This window comes from Tetrahymena thermophila (genome assembly GCF_000189635.1).
Source record: "Tetrahymena thermophila SB210 genomic scaffold scf_8254799, whole genome shotgun sequence".
Taxonomy (NCBI): domain Eukaryota; phylum Ciliophora; class Oligohymenophorea; order Hymenostomatida; family Tetrahymenidae; genus Tetrahymena; species Tetrahymena thermophila.
Genome location: NW_002476555.1, coordinates 221,807 through 233,521, shown reverse-complemented (window position 1 = coordinate 233,521; position 11,715 = coordinate 221,807). Strand labels below are relative to the sequence as shown.

At 21.1% G+C, this 11,715-nt stretch overlaps 2 protein-coding genes across 2 annotated transcripts; both read left to right on the top strand. All coding sequences in view use genetic code 6, as the record gives it.

The window, feature by feature from the left end:
* Positions 1-1,238: 1,238 nt before the first annotated feature.
* TTHERM_00814090 (hypothetical protein) lies at positions 1,239-1,630 on the top strand (the record flags this gene model as incomplete). The annotated part of the gene is made up of 2 exons (XM_001008638.4): positions 1,239-1,452; positions 1,526-1,630. Coding segments are annotated over 2 exons (318 nt in total), but the record flags the coding sequence as incomplete, so codon positions are not given.
* Positions 1,631-4,420: 2,790 nt separating this feature from the next.
* TTHERM_00813090 (hypothetical protein) lies at positions 4,421-11,513 on the top strand (the record flags this gene model as incomplete). Its single annotated transcript, XM_001008637.3, has 5 exons — positions 4,421-4,883; positions 4,947-7,679; positions 8,180-10,246; positions 10,856-11,440; positions 11,500-11,513. 5 exons carry the CDS (start codon positions 4,421-4,423, stop codon positions 11,511-11,513), a joined length of 5,862 nt encoding a protein of 1,953 aa, XP_001008637.3.
* Between the last annotated feature and the right edge of the window lie 202 nt (positions 11,514-11,715).

Sequence of the window (11,715 nt, the reverse complement as noted above, 5' to 3'; positions counted from 1 at the left end):
CCTTCTAGTATTAACTATTGCATAACTGGTTATTTAGGTCCTGCTTGCTAGTAATGCGATATTTTAGGTGAAGTTTGGAAAGGATCCCGATATTCAGAATCTCTTTCTAAGGGCTTTTGCTAGAAATGTGGATCATAGATAAAATAATGGGGTTTTATCATTTTAAAAATAATAATTTTAGAGGCTTATTTCTTGTATGTTTTAGGAGTTTTCATCTAAAAGTTTAAATATACGCAAACATGTTATTATTTGAGAATCTTGAAGATTATGCCTATTAGCAGCAATAGCATACAGGATTATTCTGGGTTCTATATTAAAATTATTTTGACCTATTATTAATTATCTGCTCTTTTAATTCCTTAACCAAAAGTTATTTCTATTAACTTTAATTTATTTAATGATATAATTGGGTCAGGTGGTGTTCAAGTTTCTTTAGGGACAGACTGTCTGATCAGTGAAAACATAATTAGAGATATGGGCAAAATATTATTTTATACTTAAATTTAATTTTTGGTTCCTATGGCAGTGTTTATTTTGATTCCTGTTACACTTATGTTTTACTAAGACATTTCAAAACAGAAATTAAGAGAATATCACATTTTTTTAATTTTTCATATTATATTTATCTTTTTCTAAGTGAACTAGATATAATATTTTACTAAGTCTCTAACTTGTAAATAAGTAGGAAATTAACTTTACAACCCAATTGACCTTTCATTTGACTGCTACGACTCTAGCATAATTAAATATTTATATCCTTTTTCTGTAATGGTGTTAGTTTTTTGGACTTTATTTCCTTTGGTATTTCTTAGATTGATTAATTAAAACAAAAAAAAACTAGATTAATGCATAATTAAGTATAAATACGGATATTACTATGGAGAACTAAAACCTAAATATTACTATTGGGAGTTTGTTAGAATTTATTTAAAAATTTCTATAATTTATGCACATACACTATTAAATAAGAATAACCACAATGTTTGTGTACTAACAATTAGTTCACTATTAATCTATTATATTAAAATAGTATAGTAAAATAGTCCTTTTATTTCAATTAGCATATAAAAATGTGAAGTAGCAGCTTATTCTCTTATTTTCTTGAAGATATATTTATAGTTAATTCAATCTTAAAATCCATAAACTCAAATTTTTGTAGAGATTGCTTAAATTATTGTAGATTATTTCTTCTTTTTTTGCTTTTTAATAATTGTAATAGGAATTATGTTGAGCAATTCTAAGTCAAAAAATGTAATAATAGTAAAAAAATGTCTATCAAAAGTTATTCCTTCAAAGCTGAAGAAATTGATAAACTTTGATAAAGTCTCTCTAACAGCATACATGAAATGGAAAATTGTCTATTAAAAAATTAAAAAAGGTTAAATAAATCTTTAAAAAACCAAGAAAAAATAAAAAAAATAACTCAATTAAGCAGAAAACAATCTTCAAAAAGTAAATAAATTTATTTTTTATAAATATATACTTACTTTTATTTATTTTTTTTAAATTAAATTAAATTAAAAAGATTACAATACAAAAGGTGAATAGCAAGAATTTATTTTCATATGATTTCAACACTTAGTAAGTACTCCTAGCAGGTTTTGCTAAATAACAAAAAAATGTTAATTGATTATAAAATATTTTACATATTAATTGTATTTAATTACATTTATACTTATTTTTTATTATTTGAAGAAAATTTCTTTAATTTTTCTTAAAAAATTTATTTGAAATTATATGGGATGTTTAAATTAAAACATCTTCTTCCTCTATCAAAAATAATAAAATAATTCAATTCTTAATTAATAAAATAGATTTTTAAAAATCAATTTTCACAATTTAACTTAGTTTACACATTGATAATTCTGATGTTTTTATTTTTGAATTTGACATTTGTTTTATCAGTATATTTTTGTAAAAGTTGTTTTGAAAATTAAAAATAATATGTAATAGATAATGATTTAATTTAATTCAAAATAATTCTTCTTTTAAATAAAATAGCAAGTATTAATATTTGATATTTTGTAATATTTTTAATGATATTTAAGTTATATTTATAAACTATGTTCAGTATTATTTATTTATAAAATCAATTTAAATAATATATAAACTTTTGAAACAAATAATAGCAGAACCTTAAAAAAACAGAAATAATTTAAACAAATTAAAATTATAGATATTTTTGTTTAACTTTTCTTATTTACGAATTTACTAAAAAAAGTAATCTAAAGTTAACTGATAAAATTTTATTTTATCAAGATATACATCTAAGACTTGTTATCTCTCATTTTAACTTCCTCTATTGCTCGTTTGCAAATCAATTTACCTTTAACCTCTGTAAGCTTCTTGGCCCCCGCCCCGGTGACTATATATATATAATTGCATTATTTAAGTATATACTTGCTATTTTTTAGTGTATGAGTATGTTTGTTTCTATTATTTAAACTATTTATAATTAATTTTCATTTAAAATTAATTAAAATATTATGGTTTCTTATATTTTTAATTTGAAACCTTATCATTTAATAACTAAAATAATTGAATTTGTAAGTTTTTTTCTTATTTAAAAATATAAATCATCTTAAAATACGAAGTTAGAAAAGAACTAAGGGAGGAAGAAATAAAGGAAGATAGGCATTTGAATGTTACTAAGATCATTAAAATCAAAATTACTTATTTATTGACAAAATTATAAAAGTTAAAGTTAGTTATTGAGCTAAATAATTTAAACTGTTTGCTTTTTATTTAATATGTTTTATTTCTAAATTATATAATAAAGAATAAAATATATAATAAAAATAAATTAAACATAATTAAATTCAATTAAATATTCTAGTATTAAATTTGACCATCAAAATTTGGAACAAAAAATATAAAAATAGTTGAAATTTATTTATAAAATAACTATATAAAAAATGAGTACACTAACATTTAAAAATATAATAAAAGGATAAAAAAATATTATTAAAAGCAGCTAAAATCAATTTCGATCAGTATCTTTAATTATGGAATTTAGAAAATTAATTTATAAAAAGCTTAAAGGCTAGTTTATTGAGAAATCAAGTGAAAATAATTGAAAAAGAATTTTATTTGTTTATAAAAAATAAATTTCTAACTACACATGATAAAATAATTTTTAAATATTTTATAAAAATGAACAATAATTATCAAACTTATGAATATAATATAAATCAATGTATATATTACTAGATATAGCAATAAATATTGATTGAAAGTAAACAAAATCAAACTTTATTAATTAATAATTTCTAAAATTTTAAGTAAATAGATTAAAAAAATAGCTAAATTTAAATAAATAACAAAATTTATTTGCTTTTTAGAGATGGATTTATATTAATTTCTTGTAGCATAAGAAGTATTTCATTTAAAATATTTGTAAAATGGGTTATGAATAGTTTTGAAAAATTATGATTTTTAGTATTCTTTATTAAGTCTATGTCTGCTTTTATATTTCTTTTAAAAATTAACTTTAATTTAGTATCTTTAATTTTTTTTCTTTTTCATTAGATATCTTAACTTTCTTATAAATTCTTAAAACTATAGTTAATAGTAATTGAAATAATCATATTCATTAACATAGTTGCTTAACTTATTTTTTTATTTTTTTTTTTATTAATTTTTTACCTCACAAATTTATGACATAAGAATTACTAAATAAAGTAAGTTATAATATGTTACATTTAAATAAATAGTACTAAAATCAAAGTTAATCAATTTTTTATTCTTTATTACAGCTATAAAGAGAAAATAATAAGGGATAAAATTTCACACTACATGATAATACAATCAATTGCTAAAGCAAAATAGAAAAGTAGATATTTATTCAATTTATAAATTTTCAACAAAATCAGTTAAAAAACTCATTAAACAGTTTGTATTTAATAGAAAATATTCAATTTGAGGATTTTAAGGCTAATATGGTCAAAAAAAGCCATGCCTCCTAATTATTAGCCCTTCAAGTCTTTACTTGGAGGGCTACATTTAACATATTTTTTCAATAGCTTTTAATCAAACTTTTAGTAATACCATAAAATGATAAAAATATAAACAAAAATACTTTATACTACCCTACCCAAATTGGTATTTGTATTTATAAAGTACTTTTAAGTATTTATTTATTTTGTATCGCAGTTAGTATATTTGTCTTCCTTAAAATTTGGATAGAGTTACTCTTTTATTTATTGCAATTATTTAAAATCTTGTTTCAAATAGTTCTACTTTAATAATTGTTTTTCTTGAAAGTAATATAATAATTAAAATAAAAAAATAGATAAAAGACAAATATTAAAAAAAACAAGTTTTGAGAAATTTGATTAAATAAGCTAAAAATTCATTATTAAGCATAAATTAGTCAAAATAAGCAAAAACTTCTAGTTAAATAATAAATAATAACAAATAAATGTTAATTAAATTAGCAATTATAAAGAGTTATATTGTGCTTTTAGTTATCTAATTGATCGCTAAAGCATAAAATACATGTGTAGAAGGATGCTCAAGTTGTAGTAACAGCAATAACTAAAATATCTGCACTAAATGTTTAGATGGTTACTAGCTTGATTCAAATAATAATCTTTGCGTATATACTAAATGTAGTAGCAATTTATTTTATGATAGGAATATACATGACATTGGGAATATAGATAATGAGTGTGTAGCTATCTGTAGCCCTTTTAGCTATAAAAATTATCAAAATAATTTATGCTAAAGCAAATTACAGTGTTCTATATAAAAACCCTCATAGCTATTCATGAAAGACAATACTATAACAAAAGACTTCTTTATATATCAAGATAATTATTATGTAATTTAGAAAGAAAATTATCTCTCTGTTTATGATAGAAATGACCTCAATCTAGTAAAAAGTAAGACCTTTGAAACAAAAGAATTATAAGTATTCAATCTAAATGATATCATATTTTTCATAGGTAATGATAATTCTATATCATATTGGGATATTAAAAATGAGTCAAGAAATTCAAAAACATACCTAAAAAATATTTCCTTTAACTAATTCACAGAAATCGCTTCAATTGATAATCACTATGGCCTGATTTATAATATTTACTCCTAAAAAGAATCTGAATTTTAGATATTTTATGATCAACTGAATTAAGTTTTTTCTTAATCTAATTCTTTCAAATTAAATGTTAATGCACAAAAAATCAAATTTATTGATTAATGGATGTTTATACAGAATTTAAATAGTATTATTGTGTATAAAATAATTGTAACTAATAACAACGATAGCTTAAATTTACAAATTGAAAATCATTTTACTTTTAAATCTTAGTAAAATAAGAACTATTTTGATACACTGTCTATATCTTAGTTTGGAATCTACGTTTTAGTTTAAGACGATTCTGCTAGTTTAGTTAACCTAAATGATAATTCATTTTAACCTGTTTAAATATAAATGAACGACTAATAAGAAATTCAAAAAGGTAGAATATTTTAAGCTTCAGATACTGATTTGAACACATATCTAATAATTTAAAGTGAATAATAATTGATATACACTAATCTACAAACAAATTCTTCAAATATAATTTAAGAAATTGATTCTTTAACAGACTTTGAGGTGTGTGATTTTATGGATAAAGAAAAGAAAATAGTTGTGCTTGACTCAAATATCAATTTGTCATTTTTTTACTTCGATTAAAATCAAAAAGAATTTATTGAATCAACTTAAAAATTTACTTTGAAGTATAATACAAATTATTTATATCTAGTAAAATACCAAAATTAAATTTCACCTTAAAAAGAATTTGTTTACGAGTTGATTGCTTTAAACAATGATTACATTTAAATAGTCAAAAAAAGTGATAGTTTGATAAAGCACGAAAAATAATTAATTCAAATCAATTTAATTATCAATTTTAATCTAGCCTTTCCATCTGTTGATTATTCAATTATTAGTAAAATAGTATTAAGTTACTAGCCGCCTATTGCCATTTAATTAAATTAATAAGGTGGCATTAATTTTTATGATTATTCATAAGAGACCAAATGTGTTTTATAAAAGTAATTAAAATTGGGTTTTAGTTTTGGATTTAAATCCATTCAAAAATTTTACAATGATAAAATAATCATTTATGATAATAAAGGATATATAATTGACATTTATAAAAAAAATATTTTGAACGTTTTTAAAGCTTAAAATTAACAATACACCACTAATAATGATATGTTAGCAATGATTTTTTAGGACTGTTTAATAATTTAATCCTCTAACTTATAAAATGTGTTTAAGAATTGTTAAATAGATTTTATCAGTAGAGATATTAACATCTACTTGAACAAAGATTTAAAAATTATGGCATAAAATGAATATGAAGAAAAAGTTTCAGTATACTAAATAAATTTAAAAGATTAAACCATTTAGCTTCTAAACACTATAAATAACATAACCTATTTCTAAATAATAAAAAAATTTTATTCTTTGACTGATAAAATAAATAACAATTTTTCTCTCGAATAAATACTAACCATAGATGAAAATAATAATTTTAGAATTTACGACTTCAGTTTATCTTTGATATATGAAATGAAATCCCTTACTATTACAGGAGTTACAACAATATATTTAGTAGTGAATGATAATTAAATGTATGTTTTAGAAGGGAACTAAGGGATACTTTTTATTAACATTACAGATAATTCCTCATGTATAATCCAATTAGGATATAAACTTGGTCAAACAGAGTTTTAAAAAAAAGTAAACGAATATGGGAAAACTTATTATTGGGCATACGTAATGCAAGCTACTCAGATGTTTGAATACGCGTTTGATCTACAAAAATAAATTGTGATTGAAACAGGCTTTTATTACTTTAACACCATAAGTTATTTATCAGTATATGTTTAGAACTTAAAAAGCACTACTTAAATGAGTACTTATCAAAATGAAGATTTTGATAAAGTTTTATCCTCTTATGTTTAAAAATATAAACGCTATCAATTTACATCTCGTATGGTTTATTAATAATCTCTTTATAGCTAAAAATTTGGAAAGTTATTTGTTATATTTGATAGTAAATTAGTATCTTTTGACATTTACACTGGTTCACAAGAAATTTTATCTACTCTTGAAGCAAGTATTTACGATGTTTCTATGAAATTATATGATGAGTTCTTATTATACTATAGTAGTGAATATGAAAACTATTTTATAATTCTGATTAATTTATCTACAAATGAAAAATTTTTAAAAAAATTGGAGCATGCAATAAAGAATATTTTTTACAGTAAAGATGATAATCTGATATACTTGTACAATAATATTTAATTTGATATTCTAGATACTAAACTCATTTTTGTTTAGAGTATATTCAACGATTTTTAACTAAAAAATATTAATTTGGAGTGTTTTGCCTTTAAATATCAAATTTCATGCCTAAGTTAATCATCTACTACCAGTAATAACTCATTTCTTTTAGTATATGATAAAGTGTTTAAAGTCTCTAAAAAAGTTAAATTTGAAGATTCTTAATTTACTGTTTCTCTTTTTGATGAACAATATAATCATATTTATATCTATAGCTCAGATCATTAAAATTTAAAAATCTATGCTACTGATGGAATTTTAATATAAACAGTCAATAATATTTAACAAGGATGTCTTTTTTTTACATCTAAAGCAGTATGTAGATCCTAAAAAAGTAAATTTTTCTTTCATATTTTTAATTCTCAACAAATAAATTTTCACATATTAGTAAAATACTAAATGAATATAAAATCTAAAAATTATTGTTTAAAAAAATAAATCTTAAAACAGTGTTGCCAGAAAACAGAATATTTTCTAATAATAAAAAAATATTTTTATTTTGCTTTTTAAGATAATCTAAATCTAATTAATCTAAAAATCTCAAAAATTTAAGAATTTAAAATCTAAATAAAATATACTATAATGCTAACTGCGATTCAATCAAACATAATTTTTTATTAAGCTTCAAAATATATTTCTTATATTTTAATGAGTAACTTTAAAAATTGTTATTTATAAAATTAAATAAATTAAATAAAACTTTCAAAAAATTAAAAATTTTTATCCACTATTTCATAAAAGAGGATTTAATTATATTCTAAATTTTCACTTGTTAGATTCATTTTTTTTATTTTACTTAAAAATTAATATTTAATTATGTATTTAAAAAATTAGGTTTAATTATAGTTGACAAGAATACTTTAGCTTTAAATGAGTATTAGTTTGAAAAAATGGATTCTAATGCTTTTTAACAAATGGTTTATATTGATTACTTAAATTATTTGCTTATTTAGAATCCTTTAGGTAAGTAAATTTCTGTATATGATATTTCTGCTTAAAGATATATTTTTGATATATAAGTTAAATAAAATGAAGTAAATAACAATTATATTTCTTTCTTTGAGTTTTATGAAAATTTAAGCAATTACGTGATATTTTTAGACTAAATGGGTACATTGTATATTTCTTCTTTACGCAACAAACCTTCATTTCAAACTTACATTAATGTTATCTAAGATTTTTAGAGAGAAAAGGGTTTTAGAATAATTCAATATGATAGTTTATCAAATGATATTTATCTTAATTATGATGGTTATATATATAAATTAGATCTTAATTAATTAGGAATAGAACGTGACCCATAATTAAATGAGCCGTATACTTTGTATACCTAAATATAAAGAGATAACTAACAGACAGATTATTTGATTTTAAGTTAAGATAGCCTTATATTTAGATATTCTTAGCAGAAGATAAAATTTGAGTTATCCATATTAATGAGTTCAAGAATTTTAGATATAAAATACAATTAAAGTGATGATGTTTTAACATTAGGTTTAGAAAATTCAATTTTATTTTATTAATAGTATCAATCTTGCAAAAATAGTAATACAGATCCTGATATTTATTAGCTAGACAATATCCAATTCTAGCAGTTTATAATTGATAGTATTGTAATTACTAGTGATTAAAAAATATTGCATTTAGATTTAAAAGCAGGTGTTATCACGAAAACGATTTAATTTAATTTGACTCAAACAGTGACTTAATTTAATGTAAATAAGAAGCAAGATTTGATCATTGTAGGATTTAGTGATGGTTAGGTGCTTTAATATAATTTAACAAGCTAAGATTATTTTTTATATGACACAATAAAAGAGGTTTCTCTTAAAATTTCAATTATTGTCATTTAATTGATTGAAATCTCTGATAGTAAATTGTTAGCTTATATTGTTTCAAATGGTGCTCTTCTTCTTTAAATTGATGTGTTGAAATAATAAGTTATTAAATAAATAGACTTAAGAAGTCTGGTTGATGAAGATCCTAGCATTAGCTTGTCAAAATTCTTAATTGATCAAAATTATCAAAGATATTTATTTTGCTTTAATGGATAGAAAAAAGTATATATTTGGAATTATTCAAAAAATGAATAAGAGCGAAATTTATCTTTACCTAAAATGGAATCTAACTTGAGAATAGAATAAAATTTCCTAATTATTTAGTGCATTTTTTAAATTAATTTGTATCAACTCAATAAAAAAATTGAATTTGTTGCATCAATTAAAAAAGATTTCACTTAAGATAGTATTTTGGATTTCAAGCTATTTAACAATAAAACTATTGCAATATTTTTAATAGATAGATTCGAGCTATTTATTATTAATGGAGATAAGTTCAATATGATAACTTAGATTAGTTATTAATACTCTCGATTATTAAATTATTCAATCGATTCTCAGAAAAATGTACTTAGCATATTAGGATTACATTAAGCTGGAGTTTTTGAAAATAAATACAATTTAGATATTTACAAATCAGAAACAGTTTCAGAATGCTTTTTTTTTAGCTCTAGTAAGGAATATTAAAATATTATAGAAGAATAAACATATGTTGCTCCTAAATAAAAGGAAATTTAGACAATAAATGGAGTTTCTTTAGTTAATTAAGAAAATTAGTTTATCTACTTCTACTTGCAAATACCAAGTGATAATATATAGAATTTATTTTTATAAACATCCTCAATATCAAATAGTCAACAAGTCATGGCACCTTATGATATCTAAAATAATTTTATAGCTCTTTAAAATACTACCTTTTAAAATCTAAGCTAATCTACTTTACAATTTACTAATTTTAGTTTAACATTCTAAAATAGTACAAATTTATTTATCAACATTACCTAAAACAAAAAAACTTAGTAAGTTATTTTTTAAAATATGGCTATAGACTTTGAGTGTTTTGGTACTAATCAAATATTTATATCTGATATTCAAAAGGTAGTTTTTTAAAACATTAAAATATCTTAGCTCAACCTTAAAAAATGCTCAAACTACAATCAGCAAAATTCTTTATTCTTTTTTTATAACATATCAGAAATATTTATTTATAACCTGGAAGTATCATACAATAATTTTTATCAGAAGTCTCAGATACCCTTATTTTAATTTGAATTAATAAAAACTGTTCAAATAAATGGGGTAACTATGCTATAAAACAATAACTTGAACAGTTTGATGAGTTTTTAACAAATAAAAAATCTAACCATCGAAAATTTAATAGTATAAAATAATACTCAATCACTATAAATAGATTAAACTTCAGGAGTGTTTACATTCTTAGGTTGCAATATAATAACTCTGATAAGAAGCACATTTGAATTTAATAATTAATTAGTTCTAATTTTTTCCACAAACTAATATTCATCTGAAAACCAAAAAATTGAATTAAATGATGATATAATAGTATTAAAACATTTTTAAATTGAGCAAAATAAATTTTTATAATAATAAATCATGTTTATTTAAAATTCAAAAATTTAATTTAATAATTTTACTCATATTGAAAATGAAGGTTCACTTTTATTAATTAAATCTAATGAAGTTATAATCGAAAAAGGTTATTTTAAATTTAACACAGCATAAAATGGAGGAGCTATTTATTTTTAATCAATCCTGAAAAAGATAGAGTTTAAAAAATCTCTATTCTAACAAAATACTGCAAAAAGCAGCGGAGGAGCTTTATTTCTTGAAAACATTGCAAATTGTTTAGTTTTATTTGATTCTCAGACAATAATTAAAAATAATAGAGCATTTATTGGAGGAGGATTAAGGATAGTTTAGACTGATTAAAAAAAGCTTTTGTTACCTTAAAACTTTCCATTTTCCAAAAATATATTCGATAACGTAGCAGAGATATATGGTGATGATAGTACATCTTATCTTTAAAACATAATTATTCAAAACAATGATTATACCAATGAGGAATTATTCATATTTTACAAAGATTAAAGTAATGTACCTAAAAAGTTTTAAAATGACTTCTCAAGATATGCTGAAATGAGATAATTCAGAAGTGGAGGCTTAATTAACTTTAAAATGTATATTGTAGATGAATAAAATAGATATCTGAGCTTCTCAAAAGATAAGCTAGAACAAGGTTTATATCCAAATGATATAAGTTAGGAGATAATTAATATTTAAATCTCATTTTATTAGCTAAATTCTAGTGAAACTTAAATGTTTGGATAGAATATTATCAATTATTATCAATATGACTCTAAAAGTTAATCTTTTATGATGAATGATTTGAAAATTCTTGGTAATCTCAATAAAGTTTAATACTTTTATATAAACTCAACAATTCAAACAAACTCTCTTACAATAAATCCAATTCTCTTATCAGTATAATTCAGAAACTGTATAAAAGGGGAG